This window comes from Sabethes cyaneus, chromosome 3, assembly GCF_943734655.1.
Source record: "Sabethes cyaneus chromosome 3, idSabCyanKW18_F2, whole genome shotgun sequence".
Lineage (NCBI taxonomy): Eukaryota > Metazoa > Arthropoda > Insecta > Diptera > Culicidae > Sabethes > Sabethes cyaneus.
Window position 1 is genome coordinate 170,310,874 of NC_071355.1, and position 26,795 is coordinate 170,337,668.

Sequence of the window (26,795 nt, forward strand, 5' to 3'; positions counted from 1 at the left end):
ATGAGCCAACGTAAAGCCATCAGGGAGTAACATGACCTTCCTATTGTGCATAATTGAATGTTTCTAGCTCATTAGTGGGGTCAATAAAAACACTGTACATGTGATCAACTCACACTGTTACTAAAGATATGTGCCAAAGACAAATTACGATTGTAAATGGGGTCCACTGTACAGTATGATTAAGCACTACTTATTCGTAGGGATGTGCGATATTTTATCGATACCACGCGGTTATTGATTGTCTAGAAAAAAAACGAGAGCTTAAAACTAAACTCCGAATGAAACAAAAACAAACATATGCGTTGAAAGCAAAGATAAAAGCTTTGCAAGAAGAGTCGTCAAAGCTCAAGATGCGTTGCGTGGCGCTTACTTACTTACTTCATTGCCCTAACGTCTTACGACAAGGCCTGCGCAGTATAATTTCTCCATCTGTTTCGGTCCATGGCAACTGATCTCCAGTTCCGCGGGTACCCAGTGCTCGCCAGATCTCGCTCCACCTGGTCTTGCCACCTCGCTCGCTGTGCCCCTCTTCGTCTAGTTCCTACCGGATTTGATGCGAAAACCATTTTTACAGGATACTTGCCCGGCATTTTAGCAACATGTTCTGCCCTACGTATCCGTCCAGCTTTAACAACTTTCTGGATACTTGGTTCGCCGTAGAGACGCGCGAGCTCGTGGTTCATTCTTCGCCTCCATACACCGTTCTCTTGCACTCCGCCAAAGATGGTTCTTCGCACCCGCCGTTCGAAAACTCCGAGTGCTCGTAGGTCCTCTTCTAGCAGTATCCATGTTTCGTGCCCGTAGATGACAACCGGTCTAATTAGCGTTTTGTACAGTGTGCACTTTGTACGGGGGCTCAAATTGTTCGACCGCAAGTGTTCGTAGTAGGCCCGACTTCCACTGATAATACGTCTTTTAATCTCACGGCTGGTATTGTTGTCTGTTACCAGCGAGCCAAGGTATACGAACTCGGCGACTACCTCGAACTTATCCCCGTCGATTACCACGGTATTACCCAAGCGGGCCCTGTCGCGCTTGGTCCCGCCCGCCAGCATATACTTCGTTTTAGACGGATTTATCTTCAATCCAATCTTCTCTGCTTCGCGTTTTAGTCTGGTGTACTGATCTTCCACCACCTCAAATGTTCTGCCGACAGCATGGATTTATTGAAAATCGTGCCCCGCATCAATCGCCACTTGTCTTATTACACCTTCAAGCGCAATGTTAAATAGCAGGCAGGAAAGACCATCTCCTTGTGGAAGTCCCCTGCGAGATCCGAATGGATCCGACAATCCACCCGATATTCTCACACAGCACTGGATCCCATCCATCGTAGCCATGATAAGTCTAGTAAGCTTACCCGGAAAGCCGTTTCCATCCAAAATTTTCCATAGCTCTTATCAGCTTACACTATCATATGCGGCTTTGAAATCGATGAACAGGTGGTGCGTGGGGACTTCTGGAGGATCGCGGCACTTCTGGAGGATCTGTCACAGGGTGAAGATTTGGTCATGTAGACCGACCCTCCATGAAGCCGGCCTGGTAACTTCTCACAAATCTATTGGCTATTGGCGATAGTCGATGAAAGATGACTTGGGACAGCACTTTGTAGGTTTCAGAATTCATTCAGGATAGTGATCGCTCGGTAGTTCTCACAATCCAGCTTATCGCCTTTTTTGTAGATAGGGCAGATAACCCCGTCTCTCCACTCCTCCGGTACGTGGCGCTGGATTGTCCAAAAAATGCGTAATATGGTTATTATACTACACTACTGTTCCAGTAAGGCCTATCGGCAATTGCGAAAATTTTTTATATTGCCTTCTACTTAAACGGTTATCGAAATTGGAAATCAATGAAGGCTTCTCGACAACGGTTCTTAACCTCTTGAAATTCAAAGTAGCTGGTCCACCGGATGAAAAATTGGTCACTATGTATATCGACCAGATGAGTGTGTCACAGCGGCTCACGTATGTTGCAAATGCGGATCCTGATTATTTTATGAGCTTTCCCACGAAAGTTGGGAAAGAATCCGTTAATATACACCAAAAAGCCAGTACCGCTCTAACCATTATGATAAAATCTATGAAATCTGGGTTTAAACAAGCTATCGGTTATTTCTTTAATACAAGTTCGTTGACGACAGAGCGGTTACGTAACATCGTCAACGAAGTATTACGACGGGTGATGGATACGGGACTCATTCCAAAATTACTGGTGAGTGACCAGAATTCGACCAACCGATCACTTTTTAAACTTTACGGTATAACTGCTGAAGGATTATGGTTCCTGTATGAAAATAGTAAAATCTATTGCGCGTTCGATGCGCCACATCTAGCGATAGCAGCACGTAATAATTTGCTAAAACATGACGCAAGTTCCTTTGGATTTGCCGAGCGGAAAGAAAACGTGCGATGTATTACTGAAATGTCAAAAATATTGTTCAACTATTACGAACACGTCCGCCATTATGATTTGTAAAAAGTTGGATAGTTTCTACTATTCACAATTAATTTTTATATCTAATGTTACAATCTAGAAGAATGACGTCATAGGGTTAGAGAGAGCACATTCAACCCACCGCATCTTTTACTTATGCATTGGTTGCAGGATTAAAAATTTTTGTTTCAAAAAGCTTTTAGTCACCTTTTTGTCCGCAAGAGGGTGTTACTTTTGCGTCTTTTCGGATATATGAGATTTTGCGAAGTGAACTATATTGTATAGTATTGTCAATTGCAAGGATAATTGTTCAATCAATAAGTGCGCAATCGCTCATAAAAGTGCTATTTTAGCTTAAATCGTTTCGGTCTCTTCGGCGCACTTATTGCTTGGAAGATACCGAAACGATTTAATGCAAAATAGCACTTTTATGAGTGATATCGCACTTTGGATGGTACAATTTTCCTTGAAATATTTGCCGCTAAGCTGCTCCAAACCTATCATTTTTCGTGACACTCGTATTTTTCGATTTTTCGGAATGACACCCTATTCCAAACCTTGCCGTAAGACGTAGTCCTACATCAAAATGACTAAAGTCCATTGTTTCAACAGATTGCAAGTTCTTTACGGCGAGTCGATTAAACCTAGGCGAATTTGATATCTGTGTTGGAAAAGTGCGCTATATAGCTGTAGTGTTCGGTTATAATAAATTCTGTATGGATGCGCATGTTTGACGTTTCATTGGAAGTGCAGTGAAGAGATGGGCTGTTGATAAAATGGGATTGAATTGGTAAACATGGTTCAACATGGTGAAACGATTGGTAATAAAATCTTTAATTTCTGTAAGGTAACAGGAAAGCATTAGTGTGTGTTCTTGATTTTGTTAAATTGTCTCAAAATGCACATAAAAATAACTCTGAAATATACATTGAGGATTGGACGTATACAATGTTACTACTTTGATAAATGTTACATATAACGCATGCAGCATGTATTTATGCTGCATATAGGTAGTATGTATACATGAAGTATCGAATGAATACATGCATGGATATAAGAGACTTTTACGTAGTCCTGCGTCACCTACATATGCGGTCGTGTCTTCCTTCCTGATATGTAGTGTAACCAACCTATTTTGGACCCCATGAGCAGCTATACATAATTTGGACACTTCCATTTGATTTTGCTGTAAGTGTCCAAATTATGTACAGCTGCTGAAGGGGTCCAAAATACGTAGGTCACCCTAATCAACTTTTCATTTGATTTATGTAAATTTATGGTACTTTGCACTCTACCACGTGAAAATAAGAGCACTATTAATATTTTTCACCATTAAAGTGAAATAGGACACCGCCTCTAGTTTCTGATTATAAATAACAGAAGATGGCGCAGGCGTTTCATCATGCACCATGCGTGAGAGTATGCTTGAAACTATCAATGTTTCCCTGTTGAATACAACAGATGTCGTTACTTCGTAGCGCATAGTGTACATTTCCGTAACAGCTGAATTTTGCGCGACAATATATTTACTGAAATCAACACCCTTACTCTCTCATGCATCTCAGTTTCTTTTGTGTTTATCGCTAATCGCAATATACTGAAGTCGCTTTTTACGCGGTTTTTTTATACGCGGTTTTCGGAATTTACGCGGATGTGCTCAAATCGTCTATTTTTTCGCGTAGTGTTGAAATCCACAAAGTTTTTTTTTACGCAAAATTTTGGTTTTTACCCGGTTTTCGGAATTTACGCGGTTTTTTTTACGCGGTTTTGATTTACGCGGGACGTATCCTGCGCGCAAAAAGCGACTTGAGTGTATAACGTTTGACACCTGAACCAATAAATAGTTGGTGAACATTGTTTTTATTTATTGCGTTCATGTGGCGAAATTTAATTTTTTCGAATTGAAATGTTGCAAACATACTTTTCATAAAGCCCTATAAATGTATCTTTATAGGGCTTTAGCTTTTTAGGGCTCTCGGATGACTGGTAGTAAGATGCTATGGAGAGGTATAGGAAATGTTTGTTTTTTATCAAAATTAGGCAGAAATCATGAAAATTAAGTATAACAGAATAACTGTACCACAAATAAAATATGATTAGTAATTGTTTTCCAGGTAGGTAAACATAAATAAGTGAGAAATTTAGATTTTACTACCACTAGAAAAGCGCCATCTCTTGAAAAGCAACGGTGCGTATGGTGTCCTATTATTTGTCATCGATTTTGCAAATTTCGAAAGCAGTTTTTTTGTTTGAAACGAAAATTCTGTTCATAAAAATATACAGCGCGGACTCGATTATCCGGGTGCTCATTTTTATTTTCAGCCCGGATAATCGAATCACCCGGATAATCGAATCATCATTTTTGGTACAAAATTTTGTTTGGTATGGCAAGTTGTTTGACTTTTAGGTACCAGAAATGTTTTATTTATTATTGATCTATCTTCCCAAAAGTCAGAAAAATCCTTTCTTACCATCTTTTCCACTGATGATTTTTTTTGGTACAAAATTATTTTTTGTATGTTATGTTTTTCAATATTTGGGTATTATAAATGTTTTCTATTATTGATCAATCTCCCCTAAAGTCATAAAATTCCTTTTTTGCAATTCTTTTACTGATGATTACGATGATAATGATGATGATGATAATGATGATGGTGATGATGATTTTTAAGTAAAAAAATTGATTTCATCATCGCAGGATTTATTTTTGTTTTGTTCGCCGATAAAAGGGATATAAGAAAGGAATTTTGTAGCTTTAGGGAGGTGAATCAATGCTTGTCTATTTGGAATCATCATGTAGCATGAAAACTATAACATTTGGGTTTAAAATAAATCAGCGAAAAAAAAATTTTTTTTTTCACCCGGATAATCGAGTCTAAAAACCCGGATAATCGAATCCCCGGATAATCGAATCCCCGGTTAATCGAATCCCTGGATAATCGAGTCCGGCCTGTATTCGCTGTGTTCAAATTGGCAAGAGGAATGCAGTGAATATATTTCTATAAACAGAACCCCGCTTTTGGGCTAAAAAACTGCTTCCGAAATTGGGCTCTCCGACGAAAAGTTAATGACGAAGCTAGTTTCCCGTTAATTAGATATAAAGGCATTGAGCTTTCTATAGAGAACTGTATGTGGTTTTATGCGGTTATATGCGTATGTATATCCCGATCCGGATCAACATCTCTTTAAATACCAGTTGGGTTTCAATTCGTTATTATTTTTAAAAAACCCTCGGATTTCCATATCATGGATGATGTAAACTGTATTACATTAATCGATACTGAATTAGAAATTAATACTTTATTTATTGTGTACCATAGGAAATGTCATCCTCAAATATTTTCTTTTTGTTTATAAAACTACTATGTAGAATGTCTCGTTTACTACTGTTCATTGTCATGTTAGCTCCAATGGAATAAATATCTCGCTAATAAATCCTAACGGGTACATGTACTAAGTCCTACACGCTAAAATATTTATCTAGAAGTGCAAAACAAGATAATTGAAAATAGATTTTTTGCTACATTTTTCATTTGGAAACTTAGTTATCTGCTCACCGCCTGAAGCTACCGAAAAGAAATTATATAAAATAATAAAAAGAACGTACTTTAAAATAGATAATCACATTTAGCTTGTCACGATGGTATCGTTCCATGTAGTAAAATTTCTTCGAATAAAATAACCTGGTGCAGAAGTGCTACCGTATTACTATCAAATAAAATACACAAAAAATACTGTTGATTTCAGCACGCTACAAAGCGGAGCACCAGCTCACTGCAACGCCGGAAAACTAGCTCAACTCTCAGTCATAATCACGTTTTGAATCCATTTGACCGTTTTCTGAATATTATGGTAGATTCCCGGTTGATGATCTATTCCGCAACCGAATCCCGCACTGGTGATGCCGATCAGTGTAAATCGTCCCCGGTCATTGATGATCAGTGGACCACCGGAATCACCTGCAAGAAATTGATCGAGACCATAAATTGCCTGAATGTAGGCACCATGTACTGAATTTAATGTACGGTACACGGTGGAACGAAAGTCTCTGTTAAAGCATTGCTAGCTGTAAATTAACATACCCAGACAGGCATCCTGATGACCATCCGAGTGCCCGGCGCAAAACATTTCATTATACAACTCAACACTGATGTGCTTACTTTTGTGCCACCGAAGACAATCCTTTGTACCTGAAAATGAAAACCTCTCTTTATAGTATTTATACGACGGAACAAACCGAAAATGTACTTATGATCGGAACCGCTGCCGTGCGAAGAATATTCGTCCCGGTTTGGCCCATATTGGCGTCGGTCTTGCCCCAACCGGCTATAAAACCTTTTCTCCCAATCAGTTCCAACGGTTTCGTTGGCAAGCAAATCGGTAGAATGTGGGTCTTGTAGCCAGCTGGTCTGGTCAACTTAAGCAAAGCCAGATCGTACCGATCCGGTTGGGTCATGCGGAAAAGAAATTTAGGATGAACAATTTTAACTTCCGCCCGATGCTTCTCTGCCGGTAGCGGTTCGGCTATTTTTCCAGAGTTCTGCGTGTCCAGCTCGCCTAGGTAGATTGTGATGTCTTTTAACCGCGCTTGCTGAATGCAGTGGGCAGCAGTCGCGACGAACATCCGTGAAACCAGCACTCCACCACATTGATACTCTGCTATTCGAATGTGCGCTTGCCAGGGATACTCAGCGAAGTTGGCCGTTCGCCCACCAATAATCCGTTTCTGAAGCGTGTTGTGTGGAGTGCGGGCTATTCCGCATTCAGTCTGAAATGAGCCATCAATTATAATTGATTGTTATTTACCCTAACTGACACACCTACCATAAAGCCCATTTGATCGGACCGTCTGCGAAAGAAACTACTCTTCTTGGAGGTCGCCACTACTGGGAGTCGTGGTTTGACGGGAATCATCGGTATCGGGCCCATCGGAATCAGTGCCGTCGCAGGACGCATCGGAGCTGCGTACGCCAGCTTGGGGTTGATCATCGTCGGTGCACTTTGAAGATCGTTGTCCTTGACGCAGCACGACAGGAGCCAACGGTTTTCACCGCAACCGGCCACATGACGACCACCTTCAAGCCAGCAGGAAAACGATAACCGACACTGGCGGACCACGTTCTGATGGATACAGGTCGTCGGTAGTCCCAGTACGTTGTGAATGACGTCTAGCGGTAAGTAAATGAGGGAAGAAAAAGAAATCGAAAGTGAGTATGAATTCGGTAGCTCAAGAGCTTTTTTTTTCTTGAATGACGGCTTGGCTAGGAGGTAAATGAGGAAGAGCGAACAGAAAAGAAATTCCTAGACAAATTGATAGGTGTTGGAAGTAAGTTTGTCGGCTTTAGCCGCACTGACGATGAGAGCTCGCACTGAGGATTGATGTCAATTAGCGTTAATGAGGTGAAAAGTACGCTAGCTGAGGTCCGTCCGGGGAAAGGAAATTATCTGCTGAGTGCTATTTTAGTGCGTACTTGGCTATCGGCGTTAAAGTTGAGCAGATTGAGGCTTATATCTTATACGTTAGGGACAAAGAAAATTGTAGGCCATAAGAAAATTGACGATTTTTTCAAAGAAAGATGTGTAACCTGCAAGGTTAAGCTTTTGTACGTGCTAGCTGCGTTCTATAAAAAGAGTTGATTTGCAGTATACAATCGGCGAGATGCATTATGTTACGTAAATTATGGCAATTATCACACGTTTAGTTGCAACTTCATCAAAAAAATTATACTGGGTGAGAGGGGTCACGTCATTCACCAGTTTGTAAGGAAACGGATTGGATTAGTTAGGTTTTGTACATAATCATAAATAGTGATGTCCGATTTTTTCAAAGCAATCAATAAATTACTAAAAGAGCTCGATCAATTAGCTGGTGGTACATAATCGATTAAACGAAATATTTGATAATTTCAACCTCTATCGCAAAAACTGTTGGGCATCTTCAAGCGCCCTCTAATATTCTACCATTCCACGGATCACATTAACCCCTGTGATGACTGCGAATCCAGGTGTAGCTCCAGGATCTTCGGAAATGTAGTTTCTTCTGATACTTCGAGCACTGACACTCTCTCTGTTTTCAATGACCTTAGCGTCGCCTCACACGTCGATCTCTCCATCAATCATGACCCGCTTGACGTAGCATACCACTCTAGGCAGCTCAACGCATCTCAACTGACGTCTAAGGCTATACAGGGATGCAATGATATCGGTATTATGGTAGCCCCCGACCTCACCACCGCAGTCGAGTCATTTCTGCTCGGTCGTCTCGGTCCTACGTGTGGGTGTCCATTCCGTACTCTCAGAATTCCAGACTAGGCAAATGTAACAACTCCTATAACAAAACTTCCGATAACGCAGTTTCCAGCTACGTGCCTGACCGCATCTAAACTCCAATCGGTTGCTCAATTACTGCCAGAACGTGCGCGGACTTTGAACTAAAATCGATTACTTTTTCATTCCTGTAACAGAGTCGAACTTCGATATAAACGTTTTAATGGAAACCTTGCTTGACGAGAGGATTCACTCACTACAGTTTTCTGGGGGGCGCACACTCCATCTTTAGAAGTGATCGTAACTAGTAGGACAGCTGAAAATCCCACGGCGGTTGTATGTTGATCGCAATCTTCAATAAGCTGAGTTGCTTCACCGGTCAATCCCCAATTGATGAAACCCTTGAGCAACTAAAATGTAAAAGTTCTAGTGGTCGGTTAATCACTGAGCACCGGTGTAATCGGTTTTCCCCTCCAGCCGTTAAGATGACGCCAAGAGTATCAGCGAACATATAGAATCAGCTGGAAGTGTGTTTTCTTAGCTGGCGTGCTGCTTTTCGGTGATTACAACCAGTGTTGTGAAGTTCACACTCGTGGCGTCTAATTTTTTCACACACACGTACTCGTTCAAACCAACATGGCGGCATTAGCATCCGAAAAATTTCTCTTATTTATTCATGCACCGCGACGAGTTTTTGCGAGTGTATATTTAACTAACAGCCACTTTCGTCGCTCACGCATATCATTGCAGCCTGAGCTGTTGATACCGATCTCTCGCGAAGGCTCGCACTCCTGCCCCTGAGTAGAATAGATGGCGAAGATGAAGAGAAAAAGAAAAAATATGCAAAATCTGTATTACAGTGCGCCGCTAACCCTCACGGGCAGGTGGATGCTCACGAGTTGTTCGCCTCGCGAGTAGTGATGCCACTATTGCCAGATATTTAACATGGATACATTTGGGACCCACCAATTATTTTAGTTCCCTTGAGTTCTACTAATGTTCCAGAAATTTAAAGTACTCCTTAGACTATTTTTGTTATGCAAAATATTATACTGAGAACTAAAAAAGACATTCTCACATTTATGTGTGTCAAATATTTGACAATAGTGGCTGACAATCGCTGCTCGTGAGTGGGATATGCAGATGCTACGAAACTGTACTTTCGCGAGTATGTAGGTAGCAGAATGTCTACATACAGTGATGGTAGCTGTTTGTTTTATGCTTGCAGCTGTAGCGTACGCATTGGATGCTATGCTTCTCATACTCTCATACTTCTCGCTCGATTTGCTACATTGATTGCAACTAGTTCTGCTTAACTTGGAATGTTCCAGTAAACGGTTGTCCTAGCATCGCCTACCAACGCTCTCACGTTTCCGCAGCTTGTACCGCGCTTGAACCGCCGCGCTCTTGATCCGTGTTCGTGTTCGAGAATCGTGTTTGAGAATATTGTCGACGGCAACGGTTTAGACTTCCACAAAACTGACATGAAGATTGGACCCAAGTTTTCCGACTCGTTCTGCTGCATCTCTGGTGTATCACAGGGGAGCAACCTCGGACAACTGCTCTTTTCTATTTTTATCAATGAACTATCAACTCTCCTTCCACCTGTTTGTTGGTTTTTCATGCCGATGATGTAAATATCAAAACGGATTTCGACTGCACTGAACTGTAACACCTTGTGGACAAATTTGAATATTGGAGCCCGAGTAACATACTTATTGTCAACATCTCAAAGTGCTTCGTCATCTCCTTTAATCGTAAAAATAAGACTATATCTTTTCGCTACAACATGGTGGGGCATTTGTTACAACGCGCTTATCATATTCGTGATCTGTGTGTCGTCAAGGATAGCGCACTAACTTTCCGTGTGGCCGCACCAACCGATCGGATTTCAAACGAATCCGACAGGAAGCATCAGCGAACAATAAGTCCGTTCGAAGACGCACTGATCGCCGTTCTCTGGTCATCACAAATGACCATGATGATCAAAATTGCTTCAGGCTCGCCGGCAGGTCCCAAACTTGTCTCCGCTCCCTTTCAACAACCAATGAATCGCCGCCACGAATTCTAGGCTCTGTCCCTTTGCCTAGAGTATCGTATGCCAGTGCTGCGGTGTTGCGACGGTGCTCCTCTTACGACAAAAAACCTTGGCAAATTCATCACGGAGGTTATTGGCATCAAGTTTTTTTTTTGTAAGACATTAGCTAATCAACTCCAAACTATAATCTCAGTCATCAGCAGATATGTACCGTGAAGTCTTCTCCATAGTTATTTGGGACGCTTGCTTTCTGAAGAGCAAACCGATCGAGCTGCACAGTTTCTTAAACGTTTGGAAGGAGTTTGACATCGCTGTAATCACGGAAAACCATCTCAAGGCGGAGGTTAGCGATCTGTTTTTGAGACTTGACTGAATCAGTGCTCGAGAAGGAACTGTAGCCATTACTGTGAGGCGCAATGTAAAACGCCGCCTGCTGCTGAGCTTCAACCAGAAAGTCATTGAGATCAATTTGGTCGACGTCAGCACGTCGATTGGTACAATCCACATAGTTGCGGTATACTGTCCCAAACAAACCAGATCCCGGGACGGTACTATCCGACTCATTTACTACCCGACTTGGCGAAACTGACTCGGCGGCAGGTGAAATACATCAATGCCGGTGACCTCAATGAAGTCGACATGAAGTGTGTTTCGTTAAATCTTGGCGGAAGATTACAACCCGAGCAACAATGTGAGAGTGTAATAAAACCCAAATTGTTACTTGGAAAGGCCGGTCTCTACAACATACTGGCGCCGGATAGTCCGATTCGAATCTCCAGATCAGGGGTCTACTTTATTGGAACCCTTTATAACTAACGTGGCCATTTCCGCAGTACCAGTGGTCTTTGAAGAACTATCTTCCGACCAGTACCCTGACCTGAGGTGCTAAAGCTTGATGACTCTACCGATACGGTGGGCAGTCGGCTCCAACAAAACTACCATTGTGCCAACTGGGCCAAGTTTCAACGTATCGTCGATGACAACATGGATTACGAACAGCCTCTAGAGACATTGGAGCTGACCAACCAGCCACCAGAATCCCTTCAGCGAGCGATTACCGTCGCCTGGGCAAATGCGGTACCAGTTCAACAACATCAGGTGAGTACCTCTCTTCAAATAGATCCCACCAGCAACCATCTAATGCGGTAGCACCAATACCAGCGAGCTGGTGATCGGCAGACAAAATTTATGGCAAACAGTCTCTCTAGCGTTATCCAGGAGCGGATTCGAGAGCTAGAAAACAAGGAATTTCAGCAGAAGCTCTAACAAATTCAACCTCATTCAAAACGATTCTGGTCAGTGACTAAGCTCCTCAAGAAGAGGCCATGCCAAGGGATATAAAAACAAAAATGTGTATGGTTCGATAGCACAATTAACATCGAGTTCAAGCACTTAAGTTACGGCTCGTTTAGTTTTGTAGCAAACCTGTTCAACAGATGCTGGCAGTTTTGCTAGTTTCCTTCAATGTGGAAATTAGCAAAAGTCATCCAAGTGCTGAAACCGGGGAACGACCCAGGGGTTTCCTGGCGCTATCGACCCATCAGCTCGCACTTTGCCTTCTCCAAGCTGTTTGAGAAATGAGTCCAAATCCGGATTCTTTCGTTCACTGAGGAAAATGGTGTCTTCCTGGAGGAACAGTTTGGGTTCCGAAAGGGAAGGTCCACCATTCATCAACTCCATCGAGTTACCAGCATAATCCAGCGGAACAATTCGGTATCTAAGACGACAACAATAGCACTCTTGGATGTCGAAAGGGCATTCGACGATGACTGGAACGACGACCAAGAGCTGTATCAATACAATTTGCGATGTATTTTATCAAGGTCATCAAAAACGATCTATTTGGCATAGTATTCCAGGTATCACTGAATAGTCTATCAAAGAATCACTGAATAGTGTCTGTTCACAAACATTTAACATTCCAGCAGATGTGCCTCAAGGAAGTATCCTGGGACACATTCAGTATAATATAATAATCATGTATGCGGGTCACATCATACGTTCCTTCGCGTGCAAACTAGAGAGAGGTCTGGATGCTCAAACGGGCACTATTTTGCGATATGGAGGACTTTGATCAAAGCGACTAAACTCTATGCTATCCTCTACCCGCACTTCAAGTCGCTGTGGCTTATTCGGGCTGAGAAAGTACGAGCCCGGTATGACGACTCTGTCATCCAGTCAGGAAGTCCATTATCTCGGCCTCACGGTAGACAGACAGCTGCTCTTTAGGTCTAATGTTAACAAAATCATCAACAAATGTAACAGAGCCATCCGGTCTTTGTGCCTGATGATATGCAGAACATCTAAACTGTGCCTGACGAATCAGCTGGCTGTCCACAAACAGATCATCTACCCAGCGATAGAGTACGAGGTCCCGGTATGGTCGGGCTATGCTATGATACACAGGCTAAGGCTTAAGCGCGTACAGAACAAATACTTAAAGATAACCTGCTCTGAACCTGCCAACGAGAACAAGCGAGGTGCATGTCCGAGCCGCCCTGGATACCCTGGAGAGTAAGTTGACACATTCAAACTAAGCTACGAAGAGAATTCCCAGCAAACAATTTGGTTTGTATATTTCGGTTGTCACTCAGAGATACGAAATCATTTCCGCACGAAAAAGTTATACTTCACACCACATAAGAACATTATTATATAATGCCTATTATATTATATAATGTTGTGGCTTATGTCTGTACCGAAAACCAGGTTTCTAACAGGACGTCATAAGAGGCTTATCGGTAACTAAAAACAGGTCCCTGATAGGACGTCATGCTTTCGTAGCAATGGGTTGTATTCTCAGTCACCTCACTGGTCGACTGCTGGACTGCTCGACTAGACTACTCGATTTGCATTTGATTGCTCGACACTCAGATAACAGCTTAATTCAACAGCTCGACTAGACTGCTCGACTTAACTGCTCGACTTAGCCACTCCACCCGATTGCTCGACTCAACTGCTTGACTTAACTGTTTGATTTGACAGCTCGACTTAACTGCTCGACTGGACAACTCGATTGTACTGCTCGACTCAGCTGTTCGATTTAACTGCTCGACTGAACCATTTGACCCTGCTGCTCGACTAGACTACTCGATTTAACTGCGCGACTAGACTACTCAATTCAAGTGCTCGACTGGACTACTCGACTTAACTGCTCGATTAAACTGCTCGACTCGACTGCTCGGTTCAACTGCCCAACTTGACTGCTCGACTCAACTACTCGGCTGGACTATTTGACTGAACAGCATGATTTAACTGCTCGATTAGACTGCTCGACTCAACTGCTTAACTTCTGTTTGATTCGACAGCTCGACTTAACTGCTCGATTCAACTGCTCGACTGGACTACACGACCGGACTACTTGACTGAACAGCTTCATTTTACTGCTTGACTAGACTCCTATTCCTACCTCCACGAGGTGCCGGCTGGGGTACACAACTTTGGTTGTCGTATACTAACAGGAAAGAGGCACAGTGGCTCCCGCCCACATTAAGATGGAAGCCCCATCAGCAGGATACCCAGGTAACCAATAAGCATTTCCAATGCAATTTAAAGGCAAGTCAATAAGCATTTAAGTTGCCTTAAATGCTACTTAAATGCTATTTTGGCAAAATATGCGGCTACTTTACTGCTAGCCCTCTTATAGTGCTGACAATGCTTATTTGCAGCTACCAGCAAGAAGAATTTAAATAGAATTGTAGATGCCAATTTACAACACTTATGCAGTCAAAAAGCTGATAAACAACAACCTGCAGTATAAAACGCCATGGATGCTAATAAACGACTGATTTACTGCTTATTTTAATTCTTATTGGTTACCTGGGTAAGGACTTTAGGTTAACAGCCTACTGTACCGGAACACAAAAAAGTTACCCAAAATAAAAGAAGAAATCTCTCTGGATTATTGGCAACGACCTTTAGCATGAAAACACGGGCACGAATCGGAATATGGAATATACTGACACTTGCCCAGCAGGGCAAGCTGGTTCAACTTGCAAGGGAAGCTAGCCGCCTGAAGCTTGAAATCCTGGGGCTGAGCGAGGTTCGCTGGCCGGGTACTGACGAACACAGTACGTCATCCGGGCAAGTCTTGCTCTACTCTGGCATACGAGGTGAAAATGCTACTCGAGAAAGAGGAGTTGGATTTCTACTGAGCCCAGGGGCACATGCGGCCCTGATGAAGTGGGAACCGATAAAAGAGCGAGTAATCATTGCCAGATTCAGAACACGGGTTAGGAACCTTACAGCAATCCAGTGCTATGCGCTAACAGATGCTGCCGACCTGCAGGAGAAAGAGAGTTTTTACAGCCAGCTGAACAGCGTGGTTGAGAAAATCCTGAAGGGGTACATCCAAATCCACGTGGGCGACTTCAACGCTAAGATTGGCTCAAACAACGCGGACCTTGAACGCGTCATGGGACGCCATGGCCCAGGAGAGATGAGCGAAAACGGGGAGCTGTTTACAGAATTCTGTGGTAATAACGACATGGTCATTGGCGGATCGCTCTTCTCCCATAGACCAGTACACCAGTACCAGTCACGTGGGTTTCCCGCGACGGCCGAACAGAAAACCAAATCGACCACATCTGCATCAGCCGGTTATGGTGAAGGAGTCTTATAGATGTACGCAACAAACGCAGCGCTGATATTGCATCCGACCATCATCTTGTTATCGCTGAGATACGTTTGCGCGTCGCACGTGTCCAACGACGGGAGGAAAAAGTTGGATGCCGCTACGACGTCCGCCCATAGGAGAATCCTGAGGTGAAAAGGGCCTTTGTCGAACAACTTGAATCTCGAGCCTCGGAGCTGCCACCTGGTGGAATCGTCAAAGAGCAATGGACCAGCATCAAGAATTCCTTCATCACGACCAGTGATGAAACCCTCGGCAAAGCGCGGAGCGGGCGGAGGGAGTGGAATTCGGATGAAACTTGGAGGAAGATCGACGAGCGGAGAGAGGCGAAAGCCGGCATTGAGCGAGCGCGGACCAGATGGGGTAAGACAGCTGCCCGTCAATGATACGCCGATCTGGAGAGGGCTGTTAAACGTGCTTGTAGACGGGACAAGAGAGCCTGGACTAACTCCCCAGCCGAACAAGGAGAAACCGCCGCCGCCAATGGTGATATCCGTTTGTTGTACGATATTTCTCGCCGCCTTAGTGGTGCCAGGATGAATACAAAGATGCCGCTAAAGGACAGAGCTGGTCAGCTCCGTACAGAACAGCTTGAGCGATGGACTGAACATTTTGAACAACTCTTCCGAGTTTCAAATGTCAGAGACCAACAAAACCAGCAGCGTATGATGGCTACTGTTCGTCGAATTAATCGCGTGAACTCGGAGTCGCCATCGCTGGATGAAATTGTAGCTGCCATCAAGAGTATGAAATCTAATAGTGCGCCAGGGATAGACTGTATTTCAACCGCAATGCTCAAAGCTGACCCATCTTTGTTCGTATTGTATTGAAGCAGATCAACGAATTCCATGACTCTCTTCTGCTGGTGTTCGTTGACTTCGAAAAGGCGTTCGACCGACTCAACCACGAAAACATCTGGGGCGCACTTAGGCGTAGAGGAGTTCCAGATAAGCTAGTCCATCTCATCGAGGCTCAGTACGAGGCGTTCAGGAGGAACGGCAAGGAGAACGCGAACCTGTCCTGGCGACAGGTAAAAGCCATGGTGGGTAACCGTCAGCAGTGGAGATCTCTGACTTCATCCCTTTGTTCTGCCGGACCGGTGGACATGGACACATAAGTAAGTAAGTAAAATGTAAAATTGACATGCATACGACTTAATGTGGACTTTCTATTACAATCTTGTTTTATCTGGGAAGTGTTCACACACAGTGCATGAAAGTTAGGGCATTACCCAGGTAACCAATAAGCATTAGTATAAGCAGTAAATCAATCGTTTATTAGCATCCCTGGCGTTTTATACTGCAGGTTGCTGTTTATCAGCCTTTTGACTGCGTAACTGTTGTAAATTGGCATCCACCATTCTATTTAAATTCTTCTTGTCGGTAACTAGCTGCAAATAAACATTGCCAGCACTATATGGGGGCTAGCAGTAAAGTAGCCGCATATTTTGCCAAAATAGCATTTAAGTAGCGTTTAAGGCAACTTAAATGCCTATTGGCTTGCATTTAAATCGCATTGGAAATGCTTATTGGTTACCTGGGTAGTATTAAGTTAAATAAGCAGGTAGGATATACATATTTTTAATTAAAGCAAGCAAACAAAAATGTTTTAACATTTTAAATCACTGTATTTTTAAGCAAACTCAATGTCAATAGGAAAATGCAAACAGTACAACAAAGATATGCAAAAATTTTATGTAAAACATTCAAAATGCAAAATATGGTAAAAAACAAAACAAACTAAAATATCCACATAAATTTAGTCAAAAAAACACACACACACACACAAGAATTGTTTCGGTTGTTTCAAAACAAATTTTCATTCTACAAGTTCAATTGACAAAATGGGCGGCCAATACTAATTAGTATTAATGAAGAATTACAAAATTTCCCATAAACTTACTGCCACGCGTCGCAATTCCAGTTGCTGTGATTAAACAGAGCCGACGTACATTTTTTATGTTTTCTTGATCGTTGTAATAAATTTGGAATAGTTTTGATTTTCTATGGGTTTTATTACAGTAATAACCATTACCTACATGATGGCCATGATGGTCAGACGTAATAAAAAGTCATATTAATACTAAGCCAATTGTTATGTATAATTAGGAATTGTTTATTTTTGCAATTATATTTCTATACACAAGCAGGATTTAAAACCTTCTCGCGCGGTGAAAAGCGAAAATAAACTTTAAGTTAGCTTATAATAGATAATTTATGATCTATAAAATTGCAATTTCATATCTAATAATTTTGTTTGACGTAGTTTTTATTTCAACACTGACTGGTGAGTCCAAGCAATTGGAGGGCACCACATGAAGAAGGACACCGCAAACCCATTTTTATATGTCACTATCTGACCCGACAAACTTCGTATTGCCACAAATTGAACTGTGTTGTACATGAATCGTGAATCTCTGATGACCTTTCTCACAATCTTGAGTTTTGCAAGTTTCTGGGGAGTTCATGGGTGTTTTAATGTACAAATTTTTCTCACAGTAAAGTAGAAAACAACTCCCCCCATTGCTTAGCCTGATAAAATAAAGCGGATAGCATTTAAATATTCGCTATCTTTACAAACCATTTCGCCGAATACCATTTTGTGGAACACCAATTCCCGGTTGACCGTAACGCGGAATATAGAATTTCGCAGAATACCATTTCGCGAAAAACCTTACGCGGGATGTACCATTTCACGGAAAATCTTTTCGTAGAAAGTACCATTTCGCAGGAGTGACCCAACTGAAGGAAAGTAATAGAGGTCAGGTTTCGAGTTATGAGGAAATTTGTATTTCATTTGTATAGGAGCCCCCCCTCCTAAAGTGAAGAGGGGTCTTAATTCACCATAAAAAAATCTTGTCTCCAAAAACACCCACATGTAAAATTTTGTTCCATTTGCTTGATTAATTCTCGAGTGCAGAAATTTGTGTTTCATTTGTATGGGAGCCCCCCCTCTTAGTGAGAGGAGGGGTGTCTAACCATCATAAGAACCTTCCCTGGCCCCAAAAACCCCTACATGCAAATTTTCACGCCGATCGGTTCAGTAGTTTTCGATTCTAAAAGGAACATAGGGACAGACAGACAGAAATCCATTTTTATAGGTATGGATTTGTATGGGAGCCCCCCCCCTCTTGGTGGGGGGAGGGATCTCTAACCATCATAAGAACCTTCCGTAGCCCCAAAAACCCCTACATGCAAATTTTCACGCTGATCGGTTCAGTAGTTTTCGATTCTAAAAGGAACATAGGGACAGACAGACAGATAGACAGACAGACGGACAGACTGGCAGGCAGAAATCCTTTTTTATAGGTATAGATTTATATTCTTATGCAATCTTACGCAACACCCCAAGCAACAATGTAAGTTTTATTGTACTCTTATGGTGGCCTTCAAGACCAATTTTGGTCTTACATGCCATCATAAGAGTGTAATAAAACGCAAATTGTTACTTGGGACATGTGATGCAAACGCTTTACTCTCATGGAAATATTCATCACAAAACAACGGCTTATTTGTAGTGCAGCCTAATGGGAATTCAGGCAAACACGAAGTGAATATGTCCAACAGGGCTGGGCCCAGGAAGCAACCTTGAGGCACACTGGCGTTAGGCGAGTTGAGCGTAGATAAGTTTAAAAAAAATTAATTTTGATACATAGACTTTGTTTTTATAACGATCCAACTGGAGGAAGTGCAACAAGTGTAGAAATGAACCATTGAAGTTATTATTATTAACTGTACAGCTTTTTATGAGCGAGAATAACGGACAGTTTCAGTATGCTTCATTTGAGTTTGGCATTTTATGAAGTCAAAATAGGTTGACTGCATGCTGGCACTGTCCGCCATTTCCGCTCATGGAAAACTCGATAGGTAATATACCACTGATTGTTCCGCTAGTCCATAATGAAGCTATCATAATATTACCAAACGTAGCAAAACACTTATTAATCGAATAATTCAGGATATTTTATATTATTAATGTATTTCTCTTTTGCTGCTCGATCAACAAAACAATAAGCGTACATTAGGTCTTGAATTTGCTCGCCGTTCAAGATCGGTCTATTGAGCGGAAAGCGATAATCTCGTCATAACAAATCATTACCGACCATTGATTGGCAGTTTCTGGATATCGTAGTCGGTAAAACAGCACGGTTACAATCACGATTATGATTGGTTCAATTTCTAAACTGATGAATTCGTGACCCATGAGTCATGGGCGATAATATCGTGCACAATTGCTTTGTACTGCTTAAATCGCTCTCAAGATACTTACTAAAAGTGAAACTAATTTTTCGTTTAGTGCAAACTAGTTTCAATAGCCGTTTGTATACAGTAGGAACATACCAATTGTCAACTAAATTTCTGGCCATCCAACATGAATGAAACGCTGACCTAAAAGTCTTCAGCACTCACTCATCCACAACAGCTGAATCGATTTTTCCAAACAAACTCGTTCACGCTTGGATGAGCGCTTTTCAGACCAGTCATCCAAAAGCAATCAGCTTAAGTTGATCTCCCAACAGCGAAAATGCAGCCAGTTTACCACAAATTTCGGTATGAAAACTATTTTGCGCGGATTAGCTCTTCATTAACTGTTGCCAGATATCGGGGTTTTTTCCCACCAATTGGTCGATCCATGTGCGCCGCCCGGTACCAACAGACACAAACTTACTTGCATTAGCTATTGTTAGAAGTCGACCACCGCCGCCACCGTTGCAAAGCAGGATTCCAATCACGCACGTTAAGAAATGCCATGAGAGCATCTTCCGCCGTCCGCCCGTCCGAACCGGTCGCTACCGAAGCCGTAGCTGGAGCTGGAGCTGAAGCCAATTGCCACCGCTGTTGCTGCTGCTGCTGCTGCTGCTCCGATAGCTCGCTCGTACCTAATTTTCATTCTTTCTGGAATGAAATGCATGAGAATGGTTGGGAAAATCAATTTCACGATGGCAGCCAAACTGAACTGGAGAATGGGTGAGAAAAAACTTGATTGAAAATTGTTTGTGAGTGGAAATGTTTGGAAAGAACGTTATTACCTAAAGATAGGATGCAATTTCATAGACTCATTTCAAAGTTCGTTGAATGGAAAAATAAAAGCACTCGGTGATATGTATTTTAAGTGGAAAATAAAACAGTAAAATGTATTTAAACATTGCTGAACTAAAAAGAAATAATTATAAATCATAGATGGGTCATTCTATGTCATGTGAATGAGAAAAGCTGGAAAATCGCAACCGCCGAAATTGCTATAACTGTTAACTTCGCCTCTACATTCAATTTTTCAAGGTTTTTTGCGATTGCCTAGATTGTCTATATCGATATATATGGTCATTACTGTATATTCGAGTAATTATAATTTTTATAAAGTTTATCATAAGTTTTATTTAAGTTTATTATAAGTATTTCAACTTGTCCATCACGATCCAAATTGTTCGAGCCATCCTAGTCATTCCGGTCATGAAGTCGGAGATCGGAAAGCGGGCTTCCAGTATCTGTTCTTAGACAGGTATTGTGATATGCGTTCATCGGCACCGTTTGTATTGATTTCACCTTGCAGCTAATCCCGTTCTGCCGACGTCCAACTATATTACCACCGCGGCCCACCTAGTTTCGCTAGATGTATGCTGAGAATCTCTCCAAGCAGTGCATGTAGCTCATGATTCATACGCCTCCGCCACTCTCCGCTTTCAGTTTGTACTCTTCCAAATAACGTCCGCAGCGCCTTCCGCTCGAACACGGCAAGGGCGCGTATGTTTTCCGTGAGCTGCGTCACAGCTTCAAGTCCATAAAGAACTACCGGTCTAAAAGGGATTTGTAGATTGCCAGCTTCGTACGGCGGCGTGTGCTTCTTGATCGTAACGTTTTGTGAAGGGTAATGTCGGACGTCAAGTTGAGCAGGTAACCTTTCAATAGCTTGGTAGCCAGACAACGACCGATGTTGGTACCAACACTGATATAGCCACATTGCAGCTTTGCGAAACATTTGGCGCTCAAACTAGATCACTCTACATATGAAACCCCGAATCTTCAATACAAACGTTAAATCTGTACTGCTATATGCCTGCGAAACGTGTTGCGTCTCAGCGGAGACAACGCTAAATCTGCAGGTATTTATTGACCGGTATCTGCAATATATTATTCGTGGCCTGACAACTGGATATGTCACCAACGGCCAATAGCAACAAAAATTCGTGAACGTAGGTGAAAGTGGATCGGTCACATCTTGAGGAAAGGAGCGAACGAGATCTGCAGAGAAGCATTCGACTGGAATCCGCAAGGACAGTGTAGAAAAGACAGACCCAGAGGCTCATGGCGACGCAGCTTAGCCCACGAAATCCTGGCTATAGACGAGAACTTGTCCTGGCGCAGGTAAAAGCTATGGCGGGTAACCGTCAACAGTGGAGATCTTCGATTTCATCCCTTTGTTCTGCCGGACCGGTGGACATGGACGCATCAGTAAGAAAGTAAACATCGGCCCGATTTCCCGTTTGAATGCGCCGCTGAATCTCCTTACTAGTGTTGTTGTCCGCGGTCACCAGCGATCCCAAATACCCGAAATAACCTACCACTTTTGATTCATCGCCATCAACGGTTACCGTCCGTGAGAGGCACGCGTTCGTTTTCTTTGATCCTCTTCCTTTCATATATTTTGTCCTCAACGCGTTTATTTTTAACCCAGCCCTCCTAGATTCCGCTTTCAATCTGGTGTAGATTGTCTCCGCCGTTGCAACGTTTCTGGCTATGATATCAAAGTCATCTGCAAGGCCTACTCTTGGTGAAAATCAGCCCTCTCGTTTCGAAGCCCCTTCGTCGGATTACCTCCTCAAGAGCGCTGTAGAAAAGTATGCAGGATAAGCCGACACCTTGTCTTACTCAACCTTCGTCGCGTCCCGAAGAGACTCGAGAATATCCACGAGATGCGCACGAAAAACATCAATCGATTCAATGTAGCCCTAATCAGTCGCATTAGTTTATCAGGAAAACCGTGTTCATGCATTATTTGCATAGTTTTCTGGTCTCAATCGACTGTACCGTATGCTGCTTCGAAATCAAAAATGTGATGCCTGAGTACGTTGTATTTCCGACATTTCTGCAAGGTCTATGGATTAGTAAAAATTTGATCCGTAGTTGTGCGATCCTCCATGAATCCTGGCTAGGAATTCGATACGAAGCCTTGTGCTATCGGTGACAACCGGACATGATCTGGGAGTGGATCTTAAGCGGCGATAACCAGTGTAATGCCGCGCTAGCTGCAGCAGTCGGTGCCGCTCGCCCTTTTTGTGGATGGTATAAAGCATTTCTACAACCTATTCCTCCGGTAGCTTCTCCTCTTCCGAAATCTTGAAAATAACCCAGTGTGGAGCCGTTGCCAGCGTTTCTCGGCCATGTTTATAAAGCTCTGCTGTTAGGCGGTCCTTACCAGCAACTTTGTTGGTATTTAGCAACCCGATTTCTTGTTTGACTTCTTGGAGATCAGAAGCTGGCACATTAATATCTTTCATGGGCACCCCTAGGATAACTTTCGTTCCGCTTCCTTCTGCAACTTCGCTATTGAGGTATTAATCGAAGAACTGCTTTCATCTGCCGACCACCTTACGCTCGTTTGTGATTGGAATCCCTCGTTCGTTCCGTTCTGATTCAAACTTAAAACAGTCTCAAACTTCGAACACTAAGAATAAAATGCTCATTAGTATCGCTAATATGATAAAATATTATGCTTTTTATATACCACAGGAGGACATTATTACAAACACGGTGGTTGTACGCTTTATCTGTGTGTTCTGTATCTTCTTTTTATCTCTGTGTCTCCTTGTATATGACTCGGGGACCACCTAGTTGGCTCCGAGATACGATACTAGTCTAACAAACCAGTCGTCGTATGTTCGAATCTCGACTAGCCGGTGCTGCTAGATTGAGTCAGAAGGATTGTTGCTCTATCCCCGTAACTGTCTTGAACTCTAACAGCCGGCTGTGAAGTCTATCGATAAAGAAGGGCCAAATTTTAAAAAGACGTTTATACCCAAGACTTTGCTTTGCTTTGTTTACATCATTCAAGATGGCGGTCATGACGTAAACTCTTTCTTGGAAAGGGAGGAAGTGTCTGATGCGAAGAATGATTAATTAGCTGAACTGGAAAGTTTCGATATACACCAAAAATATACTGGTTGTGCAATGGCAGGTGGGGCTCGCGCTCACACTCTTTCTGTTGGTACCCGAATGTTTTAAAGTACTATCTAAAGTACTATCGCCCGTTATATTAGGTAGTCTAATACCTAGTTTTGAAGGGTATGAAATGGAGAGAGTTACCTGGAAGGAGCGTCAAACATAGCTCTGGGTCTCTCAAGCTCCCACCTGGTGCCTCGCACGCAGATCTAAGTCAAATGATGACGGTCGATGGTCTTACCCGGATATGCTTCATGTACTTACTGAAGCAGCTAAGCTAGGAGGTGCGAACTAGAGCGCCTGTTCTCCAGGCGAGGGGCGGCTCACACAGCGTCTGTCTCGAAACGGACGGCTGAATATGCTGTATCCCGCAAGCTATACCTAAGATGGCAGACCCATTAGCGGGATGTAGGTATCGCGACTCCGGTCAGGTAGTATACCGAAAACTCAATTACCACGAACAATGAAGAAAGAAATTCAGGACGAAACGATCGGTATAGGACACGGCTGGGGACAAGGAAACGATTAGTGGATAATGATTGGAAACTTGGTACCTGGAATGTCCGAACTCTCCATGAACCGGCACGGGCTGGCTTGCTTGCTCGAGAGCTGCATCAACTCGGAGTGGAGATCGCTGCTATTCAGGAAGTTCGGTGGCCAAATCCCGGAGAAAGGGAGTTCCGTGCAGTAGACCCCATTGCAGGCATTTCTTTCAAGTACCACATCTACTACAGTGGCGGTAAAAAGGCAGAACATGGAGTCGGTTTCGTAGTGTTGGGGAAACAAAAGCAACGAATTATCCGGTGGAGTCCCGTAGATGACCGTATATGAGTTAGGGATGGGAAAACTATCATTAACTACTGATAGTTATCAGTAAGCAATATTATCACTAAGTATCAGTAAGGTTTCGCTATTATTGATATTGACTGATATAGTTGCCTCCCAGTTGGCCTCGAGGTATGATGCTGGCCTAATAAGCCAGTATGTTCAAATCTCGGCTGGGAGAGGCTGTTAGAGTCAATAGGATCGTAGCAACTGGCCCTGCAATTGTCCTGTACTCTAACAGCTGGTTGCGAAATCTGTCGTTTAAAAACAGAAGGTCAAGTTTCGATAACGGAATATAGCACCTAGGCTTTGCTTTTACTGATATAGTTACGTTGTCCCGTTAGAAAAATTAGTTATATTAAACTTATTGGTCGGAAGTTGCGTACGATAAACGTGGATGACACAATATATCGTAGTCAACGTCAGTAGCCTAGAACCGGGGTAGCTCGTGCTGATTCAGGCAGTCGTCTCCATTTAACTCGAACATTGGCCACACGTCGCCAATTTTCCAGTCGTTTCAAAAGTCACAAATCACGTTCGACGTGATCGTGCCATCTTGCATTTTGAGCCCCCTGTTCCTGGTGCCAGAGAGGTTGTTGAAGATAACTGTTTCCGTCGCATTATCGTCCGGCATTCTTACGACGTGTCTGGCTCACCGTAGCCTAATGACTTTCGCCAAATGTACGATGGGATTCGCTCCAAACAATGTATGTAGCTCGTGATTCATACGTCTCTACCCCTCTTCACTTTCAGTTTGTACTCCGCCAAATATCCACAGTACCTTTCGTTCGGCAAGGCAAGGGCGCGTATATCCGTCACGTCGCTCACGGAGACCTTACGAGTCCGTAAAAAACTACTGCCCTAATAAAAGATTTGTGCATTATCAGCGTATGCCTCTTGATCGTAACGTATAGCGAAGGGCAAAGTAGGCTCGATTTCCCGCTTGAATGTGCCGCTGGATTTGCTTACTAATGTTGACCGGACCGCGGTCACCAGCAATCCAAAATACACGAATTCATCTACCACTTCTAGTTCGTCGCCGCCAAGAGTTACCATCCGTGAGAGGCACGCGTATAGTCCCTTGGAGCCTCTTCCTTTCATGTATGTGATCTTTGACGTATTTATTATTAATCTGATCTTCCTAGACTACTGCTTTCAACCTGGCGTAGGTTGCCTCCACCATCGCAAGGTTCCTAGCTATGATATCAGTCATCTTGTCAACTCTCGCCGCGTCTCGAAGGGTGTGTCCCCGAGATGCGCACGAAGCACACCACTCGCTCCAATAGCTCTGATCAGTAGCGTCAGTTTATCTGGGAAGCCGTGTTCATTCAATAAGTGCAATTGCTGGTCTTGATCCACCTGTTTCGTGTGATGCGTAGGCACGATGTGCTCCCAATATATCTGCTGGGTGGTAAAAATATTACAAAGTAAACTTACAATGAAGAACGCAGTTATAATATCCTATTTTTTGCTTCAATGTCCTGATGAGTAAAATAACTGATATTTACTGATAGTTATCAGTAACGTACTGAAATTACTGATAGTTATCAGTAACGATTTTTAATGATAGTTCCCATCCCTAATATGAGTGTTGAGGTTTAAGGGCAAATTCTTCAACTACAGCCTTATTAACTTATACGCACCGACAAATGATAAATTCGATGATGCTAAAGACGAGTTTTACGACAGGCTTGAGAGGACCTATGGAGTGTGCCCGAAACACGACGTGAAAATCATCATCGCAGATGCAAATGCGCAGATCGGGAGGGAGGAATTCTTCCGTCCAGTTATTGGAAGACATAACCTTCATTTGTCGACCAATGATAACGGTCTGAGGCTCATAAATTATGCCGCGGCCAGAGGAATGGGCATCTGTAGCACCTACTTTCCACGTTTGAATATTCGGAAACACACCTGGAGGCTTCCAAATGGAGACTCTTGCTCTCAGATCGATCATGTCTTGATTGACGGTCGACACTTTTCGGATGTTATCGATGTACTGTCTTTTCGGGGACCAAATATCGACTCTGACCACTATCTCGTAGTGAGTAAGATTCGTGCAAGGCTGTTGAACACGGCGAAAACTCACACTGAGAGGACTCTGCGTTTCAACATCCAGCGGTAAACGGCAGACGGCGTAGCAGAGGAGTACGCCAGGAAGCTTGACCAACGAATCGCAAAAACAGCAGGTAGGAGGAGAAGATATAAATGGCCTGTGGAGGAACATCCATGGTGCCATCGAAACAGCTGGGAGAGAGGTGGTAGGCACGACGCGTGGAAGACAGCGTAACAGCTGGTTTGATGCCGAATGCCAGAGAGTGACAGAACCAGGCCAGGAGTCGCATGCTCACTACGGCAACGCTTCAAAACAGACAGAGGTACAGAGGGACTAGAGCTGCGGAAAAAAGAATCCATCGTTTAAAGAAACGCGGGTACGAGG

The 26,795-nt window shown here is 43.1% G+C and overlaps 1 protein-coding gene across 1 annotated transcript; it reads right to left on the reverse strand.

Annotated features, from left to right (window-relative positions):
• Positions 1–6,231: 6,231 nt before the first annotated feature.
• On the reverse strand, positions 6,232–20,133 carry LOC128741444 (serine proteinase stubble). Its single transcript, XM_053837265.1, has 5 exons — positions 20,043–20,133; positions 7,261–7,604; positions 6,685–7,204; positions 6,519–6,626; positions 6,232–6,395 (listed from the first exon to the last, which is right to left on the reverse strand). Exons 1-5 carry the CDS (start codon positions 20,131–20,133, stop codon positions 6,232–6,234), a joined length of 1,227 nt encoding a protein of 408 aa, XP_053693240.1.
• Positions 20,134–26,795: the final 6,662 nt, after the last annotated feature.

Excerpts from the sequence above, each read along its gene's own strand:
- LOC128741444 (XM_053837265.1), bottom strand. The coding sequence starts at position 20,133 with ATGCTCTCATGGCATTTCTTAACGTGCGTGATTGGAATCCTGCTTTGC. Across the intron at positions 7,205-7,260 it reads CCGATCAAATGGGCTTTATG|ACTGAATGCGGAATAGCCCG; the intron begins GTAGGTGTGTCA and ends GGCTCATTTCAG. Across the intron at positions 6,627-6,684 it reads GGCAGCGGTTCCGATCATAA|GTACAAAGGATTGTCTTCGG; the intron begins GTACATTTTCGG and ends TTTCATTTTCAG.